At 46.6% G+C, this 27013-nt stretch overlaps 1 protein-coding gene across 1 annotated transcript; it reads right to left on the reverse strand.

Annotated features, from left to right (window-relative positions):
- Positions 1 to 9107: 9107 nt before the first annotated feature.
- GPX1 (glutathione peroxidase 1) lies at positions 9108 to 23680 on the reverse strand. Its single transcript, XM_030205492.1, has 2 exons — positions 23431 to 23680; positions 9108 to 9964 (listed from the first exon to the last, which is right to left on the reverse strand). Exons 1-2 carry the CDS (start codon positions 23650 to 23652, stop codon positions 9605 to 9607), a joined length of 582 nt encoding a protein of 193 aa, XP_030061352.1. The 5' UTR covers positions 23653 to 23680; the 3' UTR covers positions 9108 to 9604.
- Between the last annotated feature and the right edge of the window lie 3333 nt (positions 23681 to 27013).

A 27013-nucleotide genomic window follows, 5' to 3' on the forward strand; every position in this document is an offset into this window, starting at 1 on the left:
CTCCACCCACCTCAAGGTCTTCTACTATGTAGGCCCCCGGGGACCGTCCATCAGACCCTACCGTGAGGCGATGTGGGGATTCGACGTCGTCCTCGTCAGCACCAAGGAGTCTCAGTGAGGTGCATCGAGCGAAGGCTAAGAAGCACAGACACCGTTCTCCTTCAATGGATGGTGCCAGGAGCTCTGGCGTGCCAAGGGATTCGGCACTCAAGAAGCATCGACGCCGGGAGGACCGCTTCCCCTCCATACAGGAGGTGCCAACGCATCGGCCTCTTAGCAGTCCAGTTCCTGCACTCGAGACTCAAGTGCCTCTACCACCGCCTGCTCCACCAGCCCCGCAACCTTCTCTGATGGCGGCTCTCAATGAGCACATTCGGGCCTTACTTCCAGAGCTTCTGGAAGGACTGCTGCGTCAGTCTGCATCAGTATCATGCTGTCACCTGCAGCTCTGTGTGGCCTCCACCCGCGATGAGGTCTCCGAGCTCAGTGCCGCTTATGGCTCCGGTATCATCTGTCACCCAGGTCGACTCCCCAGCGATGTCGGTGGAGGAAGCTTCGCCGCAGTCCATGCGAGAGTCGGCCGCCCGACATTGCCACCAAGGCCATGGGTCTTCGTCATCGAGGCGGGTTCAGTCTTAGAAGTCACTGAAGGAAGTGCTCGCCGATACCGAGGAAGAGCGCTCGTGAGAGTCGGAGGAGGATCCTAGGTACTTCTCAGATGAGTCCTTTGGGATTCCTTCTGAACCTTCCCCTCTACCTGAAAAGAGACTGTCTCCTCCTGAGAGCCTCTCCTTTTTCATATTTTATATGGAAAATGGTTCAGGCCATTCCATTCCCCATAGACGTGCCCAGGGCTTAGATGCTCAAGGTCCTGGACTACACCTCTCCACCTAAAGAGATAGTGACTGTATAAGGTACTCAGGGAAGTCCTTATGTGAAATTGGGCACCCCCTCTGTGTGGCCCCGTGATCCCCAAGAAGACTGATTCCCAGTATCGGATCCACGATGAACCTGGGTTGATGAGGTCTCAGTTACCCTCTTAACTCCATGGTGGTGGACTCCGCCCTCAAAAGAGCCAAGAGTTCTAAGGACTATGCCCCCAGGCAGAGAAGCTAGGACCTTGGATTCTTCTCGGAGGAAGATGTATCAGGTAGCTTTGCTCACTGCCCGTATACAATTATACCAGCTGTTCATGAGTATCTACTTGCGGAACTCGGTGCGACAGCTGTCTAGTTTGGTCGATGCCCTTCCTCCACAGCAGGCCGAACCTTTTTGTCAGTTGATCAGGCACCAGAAGTCGTGTCGTAAATTCATGGCCAGGGGCACATACGACACTCTTGATGTAGCGTGCAGGATCTCTGCTTAAGGTATAGCGATGCGCGAACTCTCATGGCTGTGTGTCTCTGTCCTAGACCATTTGGTACAGTAGAGGATAACGGATGTTCCTTGTCTGTGGGATAATCTTTTCAGAGAGAAGGTAGAGGATCTGGTTGACCAGATCAAGAAGCACACGGATGCTATGGCTTCTGTCTCCTGCCGGGCACCTTCTGCTACCACCTCCTCATCTAGGAGGTATTTTGATGGGTCACGGAGTGCTCCCTATTACTCTTCTAGGTGTAGGTACACTACTGCATCTCGTCAGCCTAACCTGCTCAGCCCCAGCCCACTCATTCCCAGCAACAGCGTGCACCCAAGGCCCCTACTGCTCCCCAGCAAAAGCAAGGGACGGGCTTTTTACTGGCTCCAAGAAAGCATAATAAAAATGTCCATACCGAGCGACTTGCTGGTTGGGGGGAGGTTAATGGTTTTTTCACCAAAGGTGGCTTCTCATAATCTCTGACCAGTGGGGTCTTCAAATAGTACAGTTAGGATGTACCCTCAGTCTGGAATCTGAACCTCCAAATTGCGGACCAGGAGCTCATTCGTTCAGCTCCCAGCACAGGCACGTACTTGCAGAGGAACTCCACCCTTCTGACGGCCCATATGGTCGAACCCGTTCCACCAGGGGAAGAAGGGCTGGGATTCTATTCCAGGTACTTCCTTATGCGGAAGAAAACGGAGGATGTGTCCCATCCTAGACCTAAGGGACCTGAACAAATTCCTAGTACGGGAAAAGTTCAGGATGGTTTCCCTGGACACCCTTCTTCCCATGATTCAGAAGAACAATTGGCTATGCTTTCTGAACATAAAGGACGCTTACATACACATCCCAATACTTCCAGCTCACAGAAAGTATCTTCGATTTCAGCTGGGAATGCAGCATTCAGTACTGCATACTGCCATTTGGCTGTTATGACTGGGGATGCCCCGACTGAGCACGGCGAAGATGGAGGGACACCGCACTCGGTCAGGCAGCCAGACAACCCCTAGCTTCACCTGGGAAGCAACCGCCGTTCCCCGAGAGTTGAGCCCCCAGGTGCAGGCGGCCACCAGGACTTCTGGAACCGGTGGGGTTGTACAGCCACTGACCCGACAGGCGGGTGAGCAGACACAGTCCCGGAGCAAGGAGTCAGCGAAGCAGCAAAAACAGGAAACAGTCCGAGGTCTGGGCAGCAGCAACACAGCGAGTAGTCAGGAAGCAGAGCATTCCACAGTTGAGGCTATCATGATAAATGTATCTATTTGGGGGGGAAAGCTCAGTGGTAGCTTAAATGAGTAAGTTATCTGTTTAAGTTTAGCGCTATTATAATCAGCAGTTGACTGTCATAGACTGGTCTCTCTAGGTCAGCTCTCTAGACTAGGAATTTGGTCATTAACTTCTTTTTTCATAGACAAGGCAGGACACTGGTGAATTGTCCACATCTTTTATTTAAATTTTAAGTAGATACTTCACCATAGACTTCTCAATTGTAATAATATGATATCCCCCTTCTCACTCAGGGTGACCTGGTGCTCAATATGCAGAGCAGATGCAAATTAGTGTGCTGCCCCTTCTAGCTCAGGGTGACCTGGTTCCCACTAAGCAAATTAAACAGGTCTCACCAACTGCATATTTCTCAGGCAACTCTTTATTCCAGCCCCTGGGCACACTTCTTCTAGCTTAATACTTTATGCTTTCATAGATCTTCACAATGAGCCTCCCCACACAGATACATGGGCTCAGTACTACACCAATACTTTGGAGACTCTCAACCCCAGGCTTTGCAGCCTGCTTCTCTCAGTACTTTGGACACACAGTCCTCCCTTTGAACACACAGTTCTGGACACACAGTCTCCTCCTTGAACACACAGTTCTGGACACACAGTCCTTTCTTCTTTGGACACCCCAATCCTGGACACATAGTCCTTCCTTCTTTGGACACACAGTCCTTTCACTGAACACACAGTTCCTATAAGTACTAAGGACACACAGTCAAACACTAATGCTTTAGGGACTTCTTACCCCAGGATTTCCAGCCTGCTGATCTCCTTTGGACACCCAGTCCACCACAAGTCCATAAGGTTAGCCAGTATCTTTCAGGGGCTCTCTCTTCTTCTGCTGCTAGCTCACCTCTCTTCCTTTCACAATTCAGGTGGGGTATAAAGTGGTTAATAAGCTACATAGGACCCAGCCCATAACCTCCTCCACCTGTGGACATCCCAGGGCTCTCCCCAGTCCTAGCGACCTCCACCTATTCTCATACTAGCGCCCTCTAGTGGCCTAGCCCGGATAGGATAGCCTCATACTTATCACAATATACACAACAAATACAGCCCCCTTGTACTACTTAATTCAAAGAGCATTTAAAACAATATCCAGCTGTTCTGACCTTCCATGCTCCAAACTAAGCCTCTAGGTTTTAAACAGCAAATGTACAATCAATTTCTACAGCAAACTTACACCTGCCTTTTCTGCCTTTACATAGCACAAAGTTTAGACTTGACACTATTCTAATCATGAAGTTATTTTCTTCTAGGCCCCAGGGAGGGAATAATCCCAGCTTATACATAGCCCTTAGGCAATATTCTTACCCAGTAATCGGCCGCCCAGTAATCGGCACCCAGTAATCGGATGTGTAGTAATCGGCACCCAGTAATCGGACGTGCAGTAATCGGACGCCCAGTAATCGGATGCCCAGTAATCGGGCACCCAGTAATCGAGTGACCAGTTATTGTGTGCAGTAATCGGGCGCCCAGTAATTGGACGTGCAGTAATCGGACGTGCAGTAATCGGGCAGGCAGTAATCGAGCACACAGTAATCGGACGTGCAGTAATCAGGCGCCCAGTAATCGTGTACCCAGTAATCGGGCGTGCAGTAATTGGGTGCCCAGTATTCAGACGTGCAGTAATCGGGTACAGTAATCGGTTCAGTAACTGGGTGCCCAGTAATCGGGTGCAGTAATCGGGGACCCAGTAATCGGGCGCCCAGTAATCGGGTATAGTAAACAGGCGCCCAGTAATCAGGTGCAGTAATCGGGCACCTATTAATCGGGTATAGTAATCGGGCACACAGTAATCGGACGTGCAGTAATCAGCACCCAGTAATCGGACGTGCAGTAATCAGGCAGGCAGTAATCGGGCGCCCAGTAATCGGCCACCCAGTAATCAGATGCCCAGTAATCGGGCAGGCAGTAATCGGGCACACAGTAATCGGGCGCCCAGTTACTGTGTGCAGTAATCGGACGTGCAGTAATTGTACGTACAGTAATCAGCAGGCAGTAATCGGACGTGCAGTAATCGGACGTACAGTAATCGGCAGGCAGTAATCGGATGTGCAGTAATCGGGCAGGCAGTAATCGAGCACTCAGTAATCGGATGTGCAGTAATCAGGCGCCCAGTAATCGGGCGTGCAGTAATCGGGTGCCCAGTATTCGGACGTGCAGTAATCGGGTACAGTAATCGGTTCAGTAATCGGGCGCCCAGTAATCGGGTATAGTAAACAGGCGCCCAGTAATCGGACACTTAGTAATCGGGCACCTAGTAATCGGGTATATTAATCGGCTACCCAGTAATCGGGCATGCAGTAATCAGGCGCCCAGTAATCGGGCACCCAGTAATCTGGTACAGTAATCGGGTGCCCAGTAATCGGGCAGGCAGTAATCGGATGCCCAGTAATCGGGCAGGCAGTAATCGGACATGCAGTAATCGGCACCCAGTAATCAGAGTGCAGTAATCAGGCAGGCAGTAATCGGACGTACAGTAATCGGGCGCCCAAGATAAGGACAAGCAATTTGTTCATTTTTACACAAAACTATACTCTAAAGGGGAGGTGGTGACCCAAGGACAGATGCGAGAATATTTACAAGAGCTAGATATACCACAAATTACAGAACTGCAAAAGGCTGAGCTCGAGGCTGAAATTACAACACAAGAGGTTCTCAGGGTCATTAAAGGGTTAAAACCGGGAAAGGCCCCTGGCCTAGATGGATATACAGGACAATATTACAAGGTATTTGGGAAGGAACTGGCACCATTATTAGTTAGGGTGGGCAATGCAAATTTTGGGGGCCATGGAGTTCCTCCCAGTATGAGGGAAGCGGGGATATCAGTCCTTTTAAAACCAGGGAGAGACCCAGCAGTGTGTGGATCATATAGACCGATATCGCTGCTGAATATCGATGTAAAAATTTTAGCCAAAGTTATGGCAGATCATTTGGGGAGAGTGCTGCCTCACATAATTCACAAGGATCAATCAGGGTTCATAGCACACAGACTTGTGGCAGACAATATTCGCCACACTTTGAATATTACATGGGGGGGCACAGAGGAGGGGAGATTCACTGACACTGCTGGCGATGGATGCGGAGAAAGCATTTGACAGGGTGGAGTGGGAATATCTGTGGGAAGTGATGAGGGCTATGGGAATAGGGGGCGCATTTCTAGAATGGGTAAAAGGTATGTATACATTCCCAGTGGCCCGTATAAAAGTGAATAGAGGGTACTCAGAATATTTCCCAATAGCAAGAGGAACGAGACAAGGTTGCCCATTATCTCCCCTGTTATTTGCTATTTCCATTGACCCCTTGGCTTTGAGAATACGGACTCTCAGAGACATTAGAGGAGTTAAATTGGGGGGGGGGGGGGGGGGGGGGGTCATGAGCACAAAATTGCCCTGTTTGCAGACGACATTCTCTTTTATGTATCCCAACCATTACCGACACTGCCTATTATAATAAGGGAACTGGAACTATACAGTAAAGTGGCGGGGTTTTTAGTGAATTATGATAAATCTGAGATGATGGGAATTACTAGCACAGAGGTAGAGCTGGAGCAGCTGCAACAGGCATTCCCTTTTAAAATGACAGACTATGTTTTAGATATTTGGGAATTATACCAAAATATCTAGATAACCTCTTCTTGTTAAATTATACGCCTTTGCTCAGGGATGTGAGACGGGACTTGAATAAATGGAAGAATAATTGGTTGTCATGGTGGGGGAGAATAGCGGTAGTAAAAATGAACATTTTACCCAGACTGCTTTTTCTATTTCAGACACTGCCAATATTAGTACCCAGAAGGGAAATTTAAAACTACAATCAGATAGAGGGACCTTTGTGTGGGCGGGTAGGCCGGCTAGGCTGTCAAAAAAAATCTTGTGGGGGAAGGTGGAAGAGGGGGGGGAGAGGGATGCCAAATGTGCAGTGGTACTACTGGGCAGCCCAATTAAAACAGATAGGGGAGTGGAGTAAAGTAGATTTATCTCCAGTTACTAGGCTAGAGCAAATTTTTGTTAGGGAAGGAAAGCTAGATGGGCTGCTGTGGGCCTCAGTCCCGGAGCAGACATATAAGGGCCTTACGCTGAATCCTTTTGTATCTCATCTCTTCATGGTGTGGGGGAGGCTGAAAAGGAAGGTAAGAGGGACAGGGAATAGATCTACATATGCATGGCTCACACAGGAACCCGGGTTCCTGGGAAAATAAGGTATTTCAAAATTGGTTTCAAAAAGGGCTCATACGGGTTCATGAGTGCCTAGATGAGGGTCAAATACGCACATTTGAAGAACTACAGGAAATGTATGGGTTAGTAGAGTCCGATTTATATGCATACATGCAGGTCAAACACTTTATTAGTACAGAGAAATGGGCCAGGGAGGAATTCAAAGACCAAGAGGGATTTGAAAAAGTATGGGGGGATATGGATAAGTGGAGGAAAGGAATTTCACAGCTATATGGACACCTCAGGGGGCAGAGTTTTATGAAAATTACCTATATGGAGGCATGGGAAAAGGACTTGAATCAGGATGTATTGGAGGCAGAATGGAGGAGGGTATGCTTGGAAGTCAAGAAAGCCTCAGTGTGTGTGCTTATTAAAGAAAATGCATATAAAGTGCTGAGCAGATGGTATTATACACCTGAGAGAATTAAAAGAATGTTCCCTGAGGCTTCTGATAGCTGTTGGAGATGTGGAAGGGAGACGGGAACTTTTTTTCATATTTGGTGGGGGGTGCAGTTTGATTCAACCTTATTGGAAAGATATAACAGATAGGTTGTCTAAAGTTCTAGAAGGTACTTTTCCATACAATCCTAAATGGTGCCTCCCGGGGTGGGGGAACCAGAGGGAAAAGAGATGGCAACAGGGATTCAAGAGAATGGGGTTAGCCGCCACAAAAACCACTATTGCAATGCATTGGAAAAGGTCCGCTGGGCCAACTGTAGGTAATTGGGCTGAGAAATTTAAAACCATTATAGAGTTAGAAAAATTGACTGATAAGTGTAAGGGGAGATATAATCCAGAAGCACCTGAATGGATTCATCTAACAGAGTGGAGGAGTGGCCTAGTGGTTAGGGTGGTGGACTTTGGTCCTGAGGAACTGAGTTCGATTCCCAGCACAGGCACCTCCTTGTGACTCTGGGCAAGTCACTTAACCCTCCATTGCCCGCCGCATTGAGCCTGCCATGAGTGGGAAAGCGTGGGGTACAAATGTAACAAAAATAAATATATATTGAGGGGGTTTAGATGGGTTTGGGCTGTTGGGGGAATCAGGTGGTGAGGGGTTAGTGGGAGGGAGGGAGGGAAGGGTGGAGATAAAAGGGTTATAAGCATAATATTAAAATAAAAATTAAATTGTTGCATTGTCATGTGCTGGAGCCAATGGCTCGTTGTTATGTTTGAATTTTTATTGAAATAACATCTCAAAGTTAAAAAAAAAAAAAAAAAAAAATTTGCACAGGTACAAAATAACCCCCCCCCCCCCCCCCCCCCAAAAAAAAAAAAAAGTCTTGAAAATGGTGGGCATCAGCTGGAGTGAAACCTGCTATAGCTGTTGTATTCCCTCTGACATCTTTTCATTAGCAGTAGAACCACTATAGAAATATCCAAACCAGTTTAATACATTCTAATTATATACAGCCACACAAACCAGCACCCAGCCCTATCAGATTCAAGGCAACTCATTTTTCTATAATCCTTTTATTATGACAAGTGCAAAGTAGTTTACAGACTCTTCTCTGCTATACCTGCAGCAGTGTGCCATCTTCACATGGAACCTTTACATGTTACATCAAGTGCTCTTCTATATACATTTTAAAAGAACACCATCATGAATAAAACCACCATGAACAGCATTCTATTACAGGAAAGCACAGAAAAATGTGTTGGCAAAATGGCCATCCTAAAAATAAAGCCGACTCCCAGGATTTCAACACTAGAACCTTCAGAGCAGGCACTACAGACTTCAAGTTTGCCTTGGAAAGTACAGACTGATTAGAACCAGGTATATTGTTTAAACTACAGCATTACAAACCTACCCTGGGGACCTCACAGCAAGTCAGGTTTTACAATAAGCATATAATCAAGAAAAGCAGACTGGCAGTGGGGTCTTCTGAACAGTTACAGAACATCTTAAAGGCAACGTACATAAATGTACAAGATTTAAAAAAAATTATAATCTGGTTGTCAAGTCTTCCACTGCCTGTTAAGACAGCTAGAACAGCAGTACCTTTTACTAATGATTTCAGGAAATTGACTTGAAGTTAACCACATTTCAAATTTCATTCTTGAATCTATGGATCAAGTGTGAAAGAGACACTGCACAAAGGGGCCCTTTTTGTACTAGTGCATGCTACAAAAAATATATATGTTTGTTTTGTGGGGGTTGGGGCAGGTTTCCTGCACTACTCACTGTAGCTATATTACCACACACTAACTGGTTCGTACAGGCTTACCACATCAGTGCACACTTGCTTCTTTTTTTTTTAATGGCCAAACATTAGCAAATGGACATTAATACAAAAATTGGAAAGTTGGCCATTTACTGCTGCCTTAAAAATGAGCTTAGCATACAACACACAAGGCATACTTAAGCCATTTTTTTACTACAGATTAGTAAAAGGACATTTGAGTAAAATGCTTTTGACCTACCAACTGTAGTAGCAAGACCCCGAATACTTATTTTCCAAGGGCACTACTGTGCAGTTTAAAATATATGCCCATCCCTTGGAAAAAAAAAGTTACTAAAACAGCAGATTTAAAATGCTGAGAATGGCCGATTTTTTTATGTTATAGGCCCGAAAAAGAAAAAAAAAATTATGCTTGAACTTCTGAAACTTTCTTATATAACAAATTGTTTACATTAACAGAATTCTTATGGTTTTTTTTGTTTCTGGTGACTCCATTGCCAGAGATGGTCACTGGCCTTTCACAATTTACCTAATTACATTCTGAAGAGGTGTTCTCTAATGACATTAGCCCTGACAGGGAGCTTCTTTAAGGAGCATTTCAATGTCAGCTTTGATGTTGATAGTTTCGAATTTTCTGCCATAACGTTTGTAAGGCTTCCCATCTCGCCCAATAAGAAACTTCTCGAAGTTCCAGGAGATGTCATTCCTGCAGACAGGGGACCAGATGATGGACTTGGGATCGGTCATTAAAGACAGTGAATCATCACTCGGGTAAGGTAGATGCTCCTTCAGGAATGTGAAGAGAGGGTGCTCCTTCTCACCATTCACATCGCATTTTTCTAGTAGAGTGAAAACTGGCTCAAATCCATTCCCTGGGCGAACATATTTCAAGGAGTGTAGTATTTCCTGATTACTGCTGTTTTCCTAAAATAGGAGGGGGAGGGAGGAAGAAAGGAAAAATATTCATTCTTCAGGAAAAAAAAAAATTGGGCTACAACAGTATTGTGATAGCACTGGTATTTAAACATCAATGATGGACAACAAGAATGTAATAGCCACAAAGAAAGAACAGGAAGTTCCTCTACGGTAAACCAAAGCCAATAGAAAAAAAGTAGAGAATGACATGACTCAAGGCTGGGACTTGCGGAAAACACACTTTATTGTAGCATCAAAAGAAAAGACCCGATACAGGTCTGTTTCTGTGGACTGGCTGCCTGCTTCAGAGGTCAGGTAAAAATGCTGTATTTGAAACAAGCTTAAATATAAAAAGGGATGTTACCCCTTACAATACACATAATACATAAACTGACTTCTGAAATGCTTAAATCAAAAAGCTGTGGAGTGTAACAAAAACATGTAGTTTTAGTTTTAAAAAGAGATAAAAGAATGTGTGCATAGTGAAGAGATATATATAAATAGGCCATAATACTGATTAATAGAAGGACAGGAACACTGGACAGAACAATGTCTGTCAAATAAAAACATAAGTGTCTGAAATATGGAAAAATTATGTAAATTACCTGATAATTTTCTTTCCCTTAGTAGCAGCAGATGAATCCAGAAACCTATGGGTTGTGTCCATCTACTAGCAGGTGGAGATAGAGAGCAATGTTTTGCCCTGTGCCTTATAGGACTTGACACTCCCTGGCCAGTCAGTATTACTCGTACCAAAGCAGAAAGAGAAGACCAAACCCCTCCTCACAGAAATGCAAATGCCAAGAGCCTAAACATAGTAATATAGTAACATAGTAGATGACGGCAGAAAAAGACCTGCACGGTCCATCTAGTCTGCCCACGATAAACTCATATGTGTATACCTTACCTTGATTTGTACCTGTCTTTTTCAGGGCACAGACCGTATAAGTCTGTCCAGCAGTATTTCCCGCCTCCCATCACCGGCTCTGGCACAGTCCCCGTATAAGTCTGCCCTCCCCTATCCTAGCCTCTCAACCACCAACCCCCTCTTCCCCCCGCCACCCAATTTCAGCTAAGCTTCTGTGGATCCATTCCTTCTGCACAGGATTCCTTTATGCCTATCCCACGCATGTTTGAATTCCGTTACCGTTTTCATGTCCACCACCTCCCGTGGGAGGGCATTCCAAGCGTTCACCACCCTCTCCGTGAAGAAATACTTTCCGACATCTTTCCTGAGTCTGCCCCCCTTCAATCTCATTTCATGTCCTCTCGTTCTACCACCTTCCCATCTCCGGAAAAGATTTGTTTGCGGATTAATACCTTTCAAATATTTGAACGTCTGTATCATATCACCCCTGTTCCTCCTTTCCTCCAGAGTATACATGTTCAGGTCAGCAAGTCTCTCTTCATACGTCTTGGAACGCAACTCCCATACCATCCTCGTAGCTTTTCTTTGTACCGCTTCCATTTTTTTTAACATCCTTCGCAAGGTACAGCCTCCAAAACTGAACACAATACTCCAGGTGGGGTCTCACCAACGTCTTATACAGGGGCATTAAAACCTCCTTTCTTCTGCTGGTCACACCTCTCTCTATACAGCCTAGCAACCTTCTCGCTACGGCCACCGCCTTGTCGCACTGTTTCATCGCCTTCAGGTCCTCAGATACTATCACCCCAAGATCCCTCTCCCCGTCCGTGTCTATCAGGCTCTCCCCACCTAACACATACGCCTCCCTTGGATTTCTACTCCCTAAGTGCATCACTTTGCATTTCTTTGCATTGAATTTTAATTGCCAAACGTTAGACCATTCTTCCAGCTTCTTCAGATCTTTTTTCATGTTTTCCACTCCCTCCAGGGTGTCCACTCTGTTGCAAATCTTGGTGTCATCCGCAAAAAGGCAAACTTTACCTTGTAATCCTTCGGCAATGTCACTCACAAATATATTGAACAGAATGGGCCCCAGCACCGATCCCTGCGGCACTCCACTACTCACCTTTCCCTCCTCCGAGCGAACTCCATTTACCACCACCCTCTGGCGTCTGCCCGTCAACCAGTTCCTAATCCAGTTCACCACTTCGGGTCCTATCTTCAGCCCTTCTAGTTTATTCAAGAGCCTCCTGTGGGGAACCATGTCAAAAGCCTTGCTGAAATCTAAGTAGATGACGTCCATAGCACATCCTTGATTTCACCCAGTCAAAGAATTCAATGAGATTCGTTTGGCACGATTTCCCTTTGGTGAAACCATGTTGTCTCGGATCTTGCAACTTATTGGCTTCCAGGAAATTCACTATCCTTTCCTTCAGCATGGCTTCCATTACTTTTCCAATAACCGAAGTGAGATTTACCAGCCTGTAGTTTCTTCTTCCCTATCCCCACTTTTGTGAAGAGGGACCACCTTCGCCGTTCTCCAATCCCTCGGAACCTCTCCCGTCTCCAAGGATTTATTAAACAAATCTTTGAGAGGACCCGCCAGAACCTCTCTGAGCTCCCTCAGTATTCTGGGGTGGATCCCGTCCGGCCCCATGGCTTTGTCCACCTTTAGCTTTCCAAGTTGTTCATACACACTCTCTTCCGTGAACGGTGCTCTATCAACTTCATTCTCAGGTGTACTTTTGCCAGTCCCTCTCAGTCCTTCCCCAGGATTTTCTTCAGTGAAAACAGAACAAAAGTATCTATTTAGCAAATTGGCTTTTTCCTCATCATTTTCTACATAGCGTTTTGCTGTATCTTTTAGTCTCACAATCCCCTTTTTAGTCTTTCTCCTTTCACTAATATACCTGAAGAAGTTTTTGTCTCCCCTCCGTACATTTCTAGCCATTTGTTCTTCCGCTTGCGCCTTCGCCAGACGTACCTCTCTCTTGGCTTCTTTCAGTTTCATCCGGTATTCCTCCCCGTGTTCCTCTACTACAGTTTTTTTGTATTTCTGGAACGCTAACTCTTTAGCCTTTATTTTCTCAGCTACTTCCTTTGAAAACCATATCGGTTTCCTTTTTCTCTTGCTTTTATTTACTCTCCTTACATAAAGGTCTGTGGCCCTGTTTATTACTTCTTTCAGCTTGGACCACTGTCCTTCCACATGTTGTGCTTTCTCGCAGCCCATCAGCTCCTTCCTCAGGTATTCCCCCATTTTGTTAAAGTCAGTTCGCTTGAAGTCCAGGACTTTGAGTTTAGAGTGACCGCTAACCACATGAGCCGTTATATCAAAACAAACCGTTTGATGGTCACTGCTTCCCAGGTGCGCAGCCACTCGGACATTTGACACACTATCTCCATTCGTGAGCACCAGATCCAGCGTCGCTCCCTCCCCTTGTGGGTTCCGTCACCATTTGTCTGAGCAGAGCACTTTGGAAAGCATCCACAATCTCTCTACTTCTTTCCGATTTTGCAGAAGGAACCTTCCAATCTACATCCGGCAGATTAAAATCTCCCAACAACAGCACCTCTCTTTTCTTCCCCAACTTTTGAATATCAGCGATCAGATCTTTATCCAGTTCCTCCAATTGTGTCGGGGGTCTGTAGACAACACCCACGTGGACCAAGGTTCTATCCTCTCTTGTTAAGGTGATCCATATCGCTTCTTCCTTTCCCCACTTCCCTGTCATTTCAGTTGCTGCGATATCATCTGTCACATACAGAGCTACTCCTCCACCTTTACGTCCCTCTCTATCCTTCCTAAAAAGATTATAGCCTGGTATGTTTACATCCCATTCATGGGAACCATTGAGCCATGTCTCTGTGACTGCAACTATGTCCAAGTCAGTCTCCAACATCAGGGCTTGAAGGTCATGAATTTTATTGTTTAGACTGTGAGCATTTGTGGTCATTGCTTTCCAACTACATTTCCTAGTATGTGTTTTGGGTTTAGTGATTTGTGAGTGTCTTTTCTCTTTGGGTACCTTCTCCTCTTTTTGTTCCCTCTTCCTTGCTTTTTCTTCTGCTTCAATTTTAGTTTCAGGAACATCACAGTGCTGTAGTGGCGCAAAAGAATTTTGTAGTGGCAACACTTGTGTGGGCGGATGCTTCTGTGTCACATGACAAATTCTGCCTGAGCCTACTGTGAGCCATCTGTTCCTTTGTGGTTTTATTCTCTGAGGCAGTGGTGAGAAGTTATGATTCTGCACAGTCCTATAAGTTGCTTTAATTGCATCTAATTCTTGCATTACTTTATAGAGCTCTTGTTTTAAAGTAGATAGCTGAAGACAGATAGGACACGCGTTAAGTTTCCAGATGATTGGCCTTGAAACTAAAGCAGCACAATTATTGCAGAGAATAAAAGTCATCCTGATTGGTTGAAATGGGTATGAACAGGTGTACTATGTTGGAGTATCAGCCTGCAAGACTGCCTGTGTATGACTGTGGAGTAAAGTTAATGAGGTTTGGTTTGTCCATAAATGAGTGGACAACCCTGGGGTGGGTGGGATTATAAATCCCAATGGGTCAGCTAAGTGCTGCTATCAAGGGAATTCTTTAGCTGAATGGACCAAATGGTAGTGTCTGATCCAGGACTTTACACTTTATTTTACTTTTTAAAACTGCCCTAGATATTAATAACTTTCCTTTTAAATAAATCTAGATATTGCCAATAATTATAGCAGTGTAGCAGCTATGTAAAAATGCCCCTCCCCTCTATCAGAGTTTGGCAGGAACAGAAAGAAAGAGACAGAAAGAGAGGTTTCCCAGTGTTAATTAAATTGATTAAGCAACAAGCCTTAAAAATTTAAGACAATATCAGGTAGGTGTCTCACCTAACGCCAGTCAATTTGAGAAGTATGGGATTTAGGGGTCAGAATAAACCTGTCCTTTTTGTAGGAGCTTGGTTCAGTCCCAGCACCTGGAAGTTAGAAGTAAAAGTGGTATGTCCTTTAGTTTGAGTCCAGCCCTGCTTGCCCCCAGCTGTGGGGGTGCTTAAAACACACCAAGAGACCCTACATCCCAGAAAACCTTGCAGCAACTCTTGTCAAGAAAGAGAAATCAGTAGCAGAATCAGGAAAAATTAAAAGGATGGGATCCTGGATCCATCTGCTACTACTAAAGGAAAGAAAATTATCAGGTAAATCCAGAAACCTGTGGGATGTAGCAAAGCAGTATCTAAAGGGGGGGGGGGGGAGAAAGCAAGCAAGCAAGCCCAGGAAGCTGCCTGGATCAGCAAAGAACACCAAAAGATCAAATGGGCGGAAGTCAGTAGCAACTTCCAAGTACAGAACAAAAAACACAAGAGAACATCCAGACAGCGAAAGTGCTGAAGTCCTTGTGATACTGAGCCGCCAGAAAAGCTGGCAAAAATTAGCAACTGATTAAGATGGAAAGGCGAAACAACCTTAGGAACAAAGGAGAGAACAGACCGGACCATCACCCCAGCAGCTGAAAAGCAGAGAAAGGGGTCCTGCAAGAAGAGAAGGCATTAGAAAACCGACTTGAGGGTGAGGGCTGCACTGTGACCGAAAGCAAAGAGCCAAACAGAGGGGATAGAAGCACCCCCCAGCACCAGATTTAGACTGCAATTCGGACACAAAAGAAAGACAGGAAGCCTAAGCTGTGCAACTCCAAAGAGAAAGCATACCCCATCGGGAAGAGAAGCTAGAGAAACTCTAACTTTAAGACCCCGGTAACAGGCAAGGGTAGCCGCCTGAACCCCAAGGGAGTTGGCTGCCAAGCCATCCTGAATCCCAGAGGTCAAGAAAGCCAAAATGTATAGCAAGGAAGGGAATTTAGGACTTGATATACTGCCTTTCTGTGGTTTTTACAACTACAGTCAAAGCGGTTTACATATTCAGGTACTTATTTTTGGACCAGGGGCAATGGAGGGTTAAGTGACTTGCCCAGAGTCACAAGGAGCTGCAGTGGGAATTGAACTCTGTTCCCCTGGATCAAAGTCCACTGCACTAACCAAGGAACCCTGAAATGGCAAAAATCGCCAAGTCACAGCAGAAGAGCTGAAAGTTCCACCACGCTCTAGCAAACCCTGCCGGAGTAGAATGCTTCTTGGCCTGAAGCAAAGAAGGAATAATTGGGTCAGAATAACCTTCCTCCTCACAATCACCTGCTCAAGAGTCAGGCCGTAAGACCAAAGCAAGGGGAATTTTCCACGCGGACCGCATCCTGATTGAGAAGGTCGGGCATCTGTGGAAGGCGCAATGGGCCGACCACCAGGCGGATCAAGTCCTTCTAGATCAGTATGGGGCGACCAGCATGAGCTGGCCTTGATGCACCTGAACACGGCGGACAGCTCTGCCGAACAACGACCCCTGTAGCAGTAAAGCGACTAAGCTCTGGGTGTTGCACACCCTTCGTCCGCTGAATAATCGAGCGGCCTACATATGCACTGGCCGGCAAAAAAAGGCCAGCATCGGGTTCCCCAGCACAGGACGATCAACAAGGTGGCCACCTGAGAGAGGTCCCATCAGCTCGGAACCAAGTAGTTCCGGGAGAGAAAGACGGCCTGAACATTCTCTGCACCTGCAATGATTGCTGCCGAGAGCTGCAGCACATGAGCGCCCTTCCACTGGAGAAGCAGACTGGTTTCTTCCGCAAGAAGGGGACCACGAGAATTCCCCCCCCCCCCCCCCCCGGCAGTAGATATAAGCAACTGCTGCCAACCTGTCCAAGAGAACTCTCACTGAACTCCCCAGGGAAAGAAGCTCCAAGAGGTTGAAGTCCATAGAGCCTCCAGGGGAGACCAAAGGCCTTGTTGAAAGTGGGAGAGACAAAGTGCTCCACTCCCGGAAAGGCTGGCATTCGTGATCACCACCATCAAGACAGGAGCCTGAAGGGTAGAGCCCTGAATCAAACTTTGGTGATAAAAGCCACCAAAGCAAACTGTCAACTGCCATACGAGACGTCTCTCGTAGTCCTCCAAGACTGGGGAGTAGGGGCTCAACAGAGAACACTGGAGAGGGTGCATGTGGGCCAGAGCCCATGGAATGACCCCCAGAAAGTCTGCCAGCAGACTCAAAACTTAAGTCGGGGGGGGGGGGGGGGACGGTTCCTGAACAGTAGGCGCCCATGTCTAGCCAACCTGAGGTGCCTCTAGACTGGGAGAAGCACCCAGCCAAGCGTAGGGTAGAAAATAACACCCAGATATATCAAGGTCTGAGAAGGCACCCACAGACTGCTGGGGAACAGATTATCCCATCCCAAAGACTGGATAAGAGACACTACATGAGCCTTGGCCTGTAGGCTGTCCTGGACTGAGAAAACCCAGATGAACCAATCGTCCAGACAGGGAAGAATCTGAATCCTTTGCAGCGCAAAGCTGGTGCTACAATCATCATCACCTGGAAAAAAAAAAGGTCCGTAATGCCGCTGTCAGGCCAAAAGGTAGCGTTAGAAATTGGGCGTGCTGTCCCAAAAGGCAACACACAGAAGCTTCTGGTAAGGAGGCCCAAAATGGAAAATGCAAGTAAGCCTTTCTGAGATCTAGGGAAGTGAGGAACTCCCTGCACTGCACCGCAGCACAGAAAGCTCTCACGATTTCTATGTGAAAAAGATGTAAGAGCAGAGACTGATTCACCCTCCAGAGATCCAGCATGGGCCAGAAGGAACCAACTTTCCGAAGCACCACGAAATAAAAGGAGTAGCATTTTTTATTTTTATTACATTTGTACCCCGCGGTTTCCCACTCATGGCAGGCTCAATGCAGCTTACATGGGGCAATGGAGGTTTAAGTGACTTGCCTAGAGTCACAAGGAGCTGCCTGTGCCTGAAGTAGGAATCGAACTCAGTTCCCCAGGACCAAAGTCCACCACCCTAACCACTAGGCCACTCCTCCACAGCAGAGTATGTGCTCTGCAGAGAGTACTAGCACTACCGCCCTGAGGAAAAGAAGCCGAGAGAGGGAGGAATGAATCGCTGCCCGCTTTAAGTGGTGCACAGAGACTCCAAGAAAAATGTCCCACAGGAGAGGAGAAACCTGAGCTTGGAGCCATCCAGAATATGGTCCATGGTTAGCTTGGCCCAATCCTCAACATAGAAGAACCAACATAACCTCAGAGAGGGCCGGCGTCCCAGCTAAGCAAAGGGAGGAAAGGGGCAGAAGATCTGCCTGCGGCCCCAGAGGAGCATCTATCAGCCCAAAGGGACTGCCTCTGAGCAGGGCGAGCTTTTGCTGGAATAAAAGGGCGGCCCGGGTGATACCTACTGGTATCACAGAACCGTGGCATAATTGGCTACCCCGCAGAGAAGACCGAGGCCTGTCCTCCGGCAACAGCTGAGACTAAACGGCTAAATCAAATTACTTGATGGTGCCTGAAAAAAGGGGCAAGGCACACAGAAAAACCCAAAGAACTCAGCTGAAGTCAGGGCCTAAAACCGTCCCAGTGACAACGAAAAAATTAAGAAAACTTAAAATCAGAATGTACTAAGAAAATAAAGGAAAGGTAGAAAAACAATTCCTAAGAGCCAAAAACAAACAAAAAAAGACAAAAATAAAACTCAGACTAGACGTGTGAGAGGACAAAAACAGCACCTTCTCGCGCAAAAAAAAAAAAGAACAGAGACCACATTCATGTGACAGGAAGGTACTCGCGCATGCGCGGTGGAGCACGGCTCATGCTCCACAAAGCTCTTTTTTAGCTTTGGGAAAATGCTGGACCGTGCAACGTGGATCGGCATCACCCACTTGTGAGAATATAGAAGCCTGCTTGTCCTGAGAATAGGAAGAATTTGTGTCCCACAGCCAGTGACACATGGATAACCCCTGTTATTTTGCCCACAGCAAAGGCAGCGCTTATGGTGGATCCGACTGTCTATGTCAGTGCTAGAAAGAAATGATTGACCAACGGCATCAGCTGACTGCTGGACTCACGAGAGGCACACATGAGCCGCGTAAGAGCTGCAGGCCGCTGCTTGAAAAGCTAGAACCAAGACTTCAAAAGACAGCAGTCCTGAACCTCCTTAAGAGCTATGCCGCCTTCCACTGGTAATGTAGTCTTTTTCGTGAACGCTGCCACAAAAGCATCTACTCTTGGTAACACCAGTCTAGCTTAGAAACTTGAATGGGGACGGAAGACGTTCATGCGGGGTTCCCGTGGAAGTGTATGCTGCACTTGTGCCAGCTTCTCACCTACCCAGTACCAAGTTCTTTGAGTTCTGTCTCCTCCTCGCTTTAACAGCACAGATGCAGAACGTTTCCATTAAGGAGGTGGCAGAGATACAAATGGTGATGAAATTCAAAAAGGCAGGGGATAAACAGAGGACCTCTAATTAGAAAATGGAAGTTATAAAAAAAAAAAAAAATTTAAATGGCTGCATGTGTGTGGATGTCGAATGACAATTAGATGGCAACTCTGGCTGTGATGAACTAGGGCTGATACCGGGAGACCTGTATGGTTTGTGTCTCATATATGGCAATCTGGTTTAAGATGGGCTGGAAAGGGCTTAGGCCCAGATGCACTAAACGTTTTTCATCGTTAAATGAGCCCTTAAGGAAGAATTTCCTATCCTTTCCATGCACTAAAGCCTATTTTTCGACGGCAGTAGCAGCTAACGAAACTGGAATGCAAATGAGAAACTACCATTGAAATGTAGACAATTCGGAATGCACTAACCATACCGACGATAGCAACGATTCACTTACCGCCAGAAATTTAACATCAGCTCAGACCTGTCGTTAAAGCCTGAGCTGTCATCTCCCCACTGCCCCCTGCACGATGAAAAACCAAATTGCTGGCATGTTTTAAAAGAAAAGTGGCTCCCTGCTTCCCTGTGCCTAAAATAAAAAAGGAAACTAAATTAAAAAAGGATCGGGAGGGGGCAAAGGCGCTCATCAGCAGCGTCCTGTATGGACGGCCTTGCCTTGCCCCCCCCCCCCCCCCCCCGAAGTCCCCGCTGCTCCGTTTGTGAAATAAAAGCTTTTAAAAATTAAACCTTTGCAGTTGCTGGGCTCCCCCTCGCTTCCTGTGTCTCTCTTCTTTAGTCGGCAATGCTCCGCCTCCTGCCCTCCTCCACCTCCGTGCCCCGCCCCCCCCCCCCCGATTTCATCCCCACCGCTCCCCCCCCCCCCACCTGACTCCCCCTCCACCATAATGGCCGGTGCAGCGCCTCTCACCTATGTTTGAAGGCGCTGCACAGGATGGATCAGCTATTCTTGAGCTCTTCTGTCTCCTCCGATGTCTCCTTCTTCTTCCTGTGTCCGCCCTCCTCTGACGTCAGTTATGTAGATAGCTGACGTCAGAGGAGGGCGGACACAGGAAGAAAAAGGAGACATCGGAGGAGACAGAAGAGCTCAAGAATAGCTGATCCATCCTGTGCAGCGCCTTCAAACATAGGTGAGAGGCGCTGCACCGGCCATTATGGTGGAGGGGGGGTCCGGTGGGGGGGGAGCGGCGGGGACGAAATCGGGGGGGGCACGGAGGTGGAGGAGGGCAGGAGGCGGAGCATTGCTGACTAAAGAAGAGACACAGGAAGGGAGGGGGAGCCCAGCAACTGCAAAGGTTTCATTTTTAAAAGCTTTTATTTCACAAACGGAGCAGCGGGGAGCAGCGGGGACTTCGGGGGGGGGGGGGGGGGCAAGGCAAGGCCGTCCATACAGGACGCTGCTGAGGAGCGCCTTTGCCCCCTCCCGATCCTTTAATGTTTGTGGAGACATGCAGGGGAAAGTGGGGAGCCACGTGTTTGTGTTTTCTTTTTTTCCTTACATTTCTGGCATGCGCAGAGCAGCCAGCATAACGCTTGGCTGCTTTGCGCATGCTTTACGAGCCGATTACCGACGGGGATTAGTGCATCGTTCTTTACAATACCGCACCAAACTTTTTGGGGCTGTGTTTTTGGAGCATGCTTCGTTATTTCAGATTCGGTAAAGGTTTTTACGTTTCTGATTTTTTTACGTTTGCTTGAGATGCATCTACCCCTTAGTCATGAATTGATAATTATTATGTCTATTGGGCAGACTGGCTTGGATGGACCATTCCAGTTTTTATCTGTCATTTACTATGTTACTATTAATCCTCTCTGCTCCCAGGCTGATGCGCAGACCTCAGCTCCGACACAGGCACAAGCATCAGATGTCACCTGACCTACTGGCCTGTGCACTTGGCGATCCCTTAGCACAGAGTGCCAGTGAATCAGAGAAGTCTTACTTGTGCGCAACAGTGTTCCAACTTCTGTTCCTTCCTTTCCTGCAGTGCTGCAGCTCAAACCCAGAGAGCAGACAGAATTTTTTTTTTGTAATGTACCGTTAAATTCTTGCGGGGACGGGTTACATTCCCTATGGGGATAGATGGGGATGTGTTAGATTCCAGCGGGGACGGGTTGGATTTCTGTCCCTGTGCAACTCTCTAGTCCAGCTCCTCCTGGGCCACCGCATAAGGTGATATCACTTTGGCCAGCCTACTGTGAAGAGTTCCTGTATAGCCTCATGTACTGGGGAAGGCTTTGAAGGTCTGTGGGTACTGGCCACCTTGGCCGCCCAACCACTCCCAGAAGTTAGCAGTTTTAACCTCCTAACCCCGCTCCCCCCACAACACTGCACAATCCCTTCCCCCAATCCTTTCTAGCTCCAGTTGTTGCCCACTGCCTATGTGGTCTGCCTGCAAAACCTAGTTGCCATGCTTTAAGTATTTATAACCATCACACTTCACTCACCTTTATCTTCTACTAAAATAAATAAGACATACAATACCAAAGAGCCATCATCTGGATGTTAAGTCTAGATCACAAAATAGATTTATTTCTTGTTACTTCTGCAAGCAGTGGCTTCCGACCCGCAAGACTACCTCAAATCCAAATGGACTCTTTAGCCTAGTGGTTAGTGCAGCGGACTTTGATCCTGGGGAACTGGGTTTCATTCCCACTGCAGCTCCTTGTGACTGTGGGCAAGTCACTTAACCCTCCATTGCCCCAGGTACAAAATAAGTACCTGTATATATGTAAACCGCTTTGAATGTAGTTGCAAAATACCACAGAAAGTCGGTATATCAAGTCCCATTTCCCTTTAGAATGTGCCCAAACCAATGAACAAAACGATGCCAGTGTTAACAGTATGTTCAGCTATCTTCTCACCTACTTGTGCCACTGCTAGCTCGTTTGTCGGGGCACTGCCACTCCGCCCCAAGTCATAGTCATGGGTGGACCTAATTAACCAAGCTCACAGATAGCTAAATCCCTAGCATAAATGAACAATTGACTTTAAGATAGCTAGATCAGATACACTAGCTGAGCAAGGACCTTTTCAGCATACTAAATAAGGGATGAACTCCGCCTACAGCTGGTTCATCTGGATTCACTCTTGATTTTTAATAATTACTGTACTATTGTGTCCCTTGGGATTTTTACTAATTACTATTGTTCTCCTTGGGTTTGAAACGTGATGTTTCAAATTTTTTACTAGCAGTAGCTCTGATCGTTCCAGAATTTCCTTTTGCTTATTCTCAGGCCCAGAGGGAGTTTTGCAACTGAGAGTGGAAGACTCTACATTTTCACTTCCTCCTCGCCTAGCTCATCGTGACTTTGCAACATAGCACAGCACAAAACTGACCCACCCCCAGGCTTTCAACCCGTCTACAGAAAAGAGTGAGTGAGTCACAACAGGAAAACGTGCTCAAAGAGACCGATCGTGGGGATCTTAATCATTTCCGCCTTACTTCTGGCTTTGGTTTTAACTGTAGACACTAATTACTTGCTAAAGGCAGCAGGACATTTTTTGGTTGAGAGGACCAAACCAACGCCAGCACTGATCCAAACCTCCCTAGCTTCTAATGTGTTTTTATGTACCCCTCTCTAGATCTCCGTTGGACCCGTGCCCACAGAGGTGAAGAGAGGGTTTCAGAAGTCTGTTGAATAAGATCTCGGCTTTCTGACTCCTAGTATCTAAGTGCATCTTTGTGCATCTATTCTCCCTCATAATGCACTACTGAGTAGGAGTTTCCTTGCAATGCAGAACCTCCTGATCTTCATATCCAAATATAGAAATCCAATAAAACTGAGAGAAAAAATTATTAAATGTAATATTCAATTTACAAAAAGGTAGAACCTGCCACATCACTATCCAAATATAGAAACGCCTAATCTTCTCTTCATTCTTTTCTACTCGTTCATTATGGAGTTAAAACTCATTGCTTGAGATATTAAAATATCTAAACGGGCTACTCAAAGTATCCCGAGATTCCCCGTGCAAGCCAAGTCTCTCTGAAACATGTTGAGCGGGAATTGTTAAAACCATCTCCAGTGACTCACAGCGTCATCAAATAAATAAAATAAAAACCATGCTTCCGTCACCCCTTTATCGTGTGGTTTTTAACTTTTTTTTTCCCGTTAGTACAGGCTAATCAGAAACCCAGACTTACACCAACTCTCAGAAGACATCCTATAGTTTTCCAGGAGCTGAAAACCACCATCGGTCTCGTAACGTACGGACTCAATTTTCCAGAGGGGTAAGGAAAAGGGACAAAAGACTGCGTTTCCCCACCGAGACCTAGGCTCCCGTTTGCGGACAAAAGAAAGGACATAGAAAGACCAGCTTAACGGTGGATGGTGGTACCTGGTGTCCAAACTGGTTGCAGGGAAAGCCCAGAACCTCCAGCCCCTGGTCGCACAACTCGCCCTGGAGCTGGTTCATCTGGCTGTAGTCCCTGACCGTGGTACCTCAGAGCGAGGCTACGTTCTCGATAAGCACCACCTTATCACGGAACTTGGAGAAGCTAAGCAGCTCCCCAGAACTCAGCAGCCGCGCAGAGAACTCGTAGAAATGCTTCGCAGCCATCTTCACCTCCAAGCGTAACTAACTACCCTACCCTACTACCCTACCCAACTGACGAACAAGTAACAACGTAATCACGCACGCCCCCCCCCCCCAAGTAACAACGTAATCACGCACGCCCCCCCCCAGCCCCCACCGCGCTCTCTAGATAGAATCCGACCCCGGAAAGAGCGCGCTTGGTAGGAGTGGGGAAATATATCACGTGCGGCAGTCCAACCAATCGGCTGTCGTTGGGGGGGGGGGGGGTTGCTGCGCGGCCTTTGGGAGAGGTTTCTGTTAGGTTTAGTTGGAGTTTCCAATAGCAACAGTTTTCCAGCCCAATACTGATATAAATATTAATCAATTGGAATATTAATGAGGTCAATGTGAATATTAATAAAGTTACCAAACATCATAAACAGAATCAGCAGCAATATCATCAGAATCAACATAATTAGCACAACAATCAGCACCATTATAATTAGCACACATTCATAATCCATCCATAAAACAAAAGGAGTAAGTTCCCACCACAAACCATTTATCTCTTTTGATCTAGGCACAGGAGAAATAAATAAAAGATTTTACTTCTGCCCCAGGTTTTAACCTAAATCATGTTTAATGTGGGATATAAATGTAAATTAGTAAATAAATAGAAACTCTGAATGTTGAGGACCTGACTCATAGCATGTCTGTTTTAGTGGCCCTGTACCATGAGAAATAAAAATCTGTTCAAGGAACAACAGGTGCTAGAGGGTGTTCCTATAACCAGCCCCTCCAAAGCGATTTATAACAAATTACTCTACCACTATACGCCCTCTGTGTACATCCCTATGCTGCACAACCTGGCAAGTTTCAAATTATAAGTGAGATTAAATAAAAATGCTACCAATAAAGCACAACATGGTTGCAGCAGCTCATCATGGCTCTGTTCCATCCCTTCCACTCCCCACACTTCCTTTCTTCTGCCTCCTCCTCCCAAGTCCGGATCGGCTGCCTCCATCTTCCTCTGCTCGTGGCCACACGCAGATCCCCTGATGATCTGCTCGCCTCACTCTGAGTCTGTGACTAAGAGCAGATCAGGAGGAGAGGAGCAGCCACCAGAACCAATGCCGTTGTCCTGCCCTTTGCCTACTCCAGACGGCAGGCCAGGCCATGAGGAGCGGAGCTGCGTTCGGGGCCAGCACAAAATGGCAAATCTTTTAGTTCAGAATTAGGAAATCATACAGCACGCTGCAGGCATTTAAAATAAGCCTGCAGCCCGCCTCTGCGGGGCCTGTGGGTAAACCACCCAACCCGCAACTGCAGTGACAAAAACCACCCAATATCCCAAAACCCGCAGCTTTCAGAAAAAAGCACAGCGGTCGCGTGAAACCTGACCAATTCCACGGGTGAACCGCAGAATTGGCAACTCTAGCTGGCTGAAAGGTTAAATGGTTTATTGAAATATTTACAATTTATTAGTGGTTCCCACTGCATGCAAATCTATCTCATGAATATTCAATGTGGATATACCGAAAACCTGACTGGCTGGGGTACCTCCATGGGAGCCACTGCATTATTTCAATGTGGCTTATATTTAGAGTTAGGAGAAGTTACAGTGATACATTACAATTGTAAAGTGGACCAACAGTGGCACGTGTAGTTAACCATAGAATTTCTTGAAAAGGTAGGTTTTTACTACTATTACTATTTAACATTTCTAAAGCGCTACCAGGGTTGCACAGCACTGTACAATTAACAAAGAAGGGCAGTCCCTGCTCAAAGGAGCTTACAATCTAAAGGACAAAAAGTGCAGCCAATCAAGATTGAGGCAGTCTAGATTTCCTGGATAGAGGTACAATGGTTAGGTGCTGAAAGCAACATTGAAGAGGTGGGCTTTGAGCAAGGATTTGAAGATGGATAGGGAGGGGGCTTGGCATATGGGCTCAGGGAGTTTATTCCAAGCATAGGGTGAAACGAGGCAGAAAGGGCGGAGTCTGGAGTTGGCGGTGGTGGAGAAGGGTACTGAGAGGAGGGATTGTCCTGTGAGCGGAGGTTATGGGTAAGAGCAAGTTTTTAGTTATGTTTTTTAACTGAAGATAGTTAAAACATTTGCTAATGAGAAGTATTTGTAATAATCAACGTACTTTCTGAGAGAATAGTGATCAAAGTAAACAACCTTCAAACAGTGCTCTTGAACCCAATTAATCTCCTTGCCAGTGTGGCAGCTATAAACATATCTCCCTGGTCCTTTATTAAATCTTCCCTGCATCTTTACCCTTGTCCATTGCTACCATGTCCCCCAGATCTCACCACTCTGGACCAGTGGTTCCTGGACATTCTCAAGCTGAGTCAGGTTGGCTTGTCCAGTCTCTGCTGCTGAACTCAGAGCACCAATTGCTTTCTTAGGAGCCTCCACTGAGCTCCAAATGCAAACTACACTTTCAGAAGCCTCTCCGCTGGGCTCTGAGTGCCAGTTGAATTCCTGGGAGCCTCCACGCCTCTAGGCTCCAAGTTCTGATTACACTCCTAGGAGTCAGAGAAGCCTCTTCCTTCTCCGGGCTCTGAGTGCCAATTGCACTCATAGGAGCCTCCACCTATGGCTCCAAGTGTTAATTGCACTGCCAGGAACCTGTCTGCCGCTGGGCCTTGGGCACTTTTCTTGACCTGGCTCCCAAGGACTGCTCTGCTGCTGGGATTCAAATGCCCACTGTGCTCTCACTGGGCCACCTCTTCTTCCTGATGGGCCAGTCTGCTATCTTCAGGAGGTGCCTCCAGGAGTCCCTTCCTTGCAAGGTTCAAATGGTTCTTTTGGTGAATCTAGTATTTTCTCTCTCAGATTCCAACCCTTTGGAACCTGCAACCTACATGTCCAATTTTTCTCTCATAGAGGAAAACCTCTCAACCAAACAACCAAAAAACAGAGTCCCTAAACAAAACCTCTATAAGTACATAAGTACATAAGTAGTGCCATACTGGGAAAGACCAAAGGTCCATCTAGCCCAGCATCCTGTCACCGACAGTGGCCAATCCAGGTCAAGGGCACCTGGCACGCTCCCCAAACGTAAAAACATTCCAGACAAGTTATACCTAAAAATGAGGAATTTTCCAGTCCATTTAATAGCGGTCTATGGACTTGTCCTTTAGGAATCTATCTAACCCCTTTTTAAACTCCGTCAAGCTAACCGCCCGTACCACGTTCTCCGGCAATGAATTCCAGAGTCTAATTACACGTTGGGTGAAGAAAAATTTTCTCCGATTCGTTTTAAATTTACCACACTGTAGCTTCAACTCATGCCCTCTAGTCCTAGTATTTTTGGATAGCGTGAACAGTCGCTTCACATCCACCCGATCCATTCCACTCATTATTTATACACTTCTATCATATCTCCCCTCAGCCGTC

Source organism: Microcaecilia unicolor, chromosome 6, assembly GCF_901765095.1.
Source record: "Microcaecilia unicolor chromosome 6, aMicUni1.1, whole genome shotgun sequence".
In the NCBI taxonomy this organism is placed as follows: domain Eukaryota; kingdom Metazoa; phylum Chordata; class Amphibia; order Gymnophiona; family Siphonopidae; genus Microcaecilia; species Microcaecilia unicolor.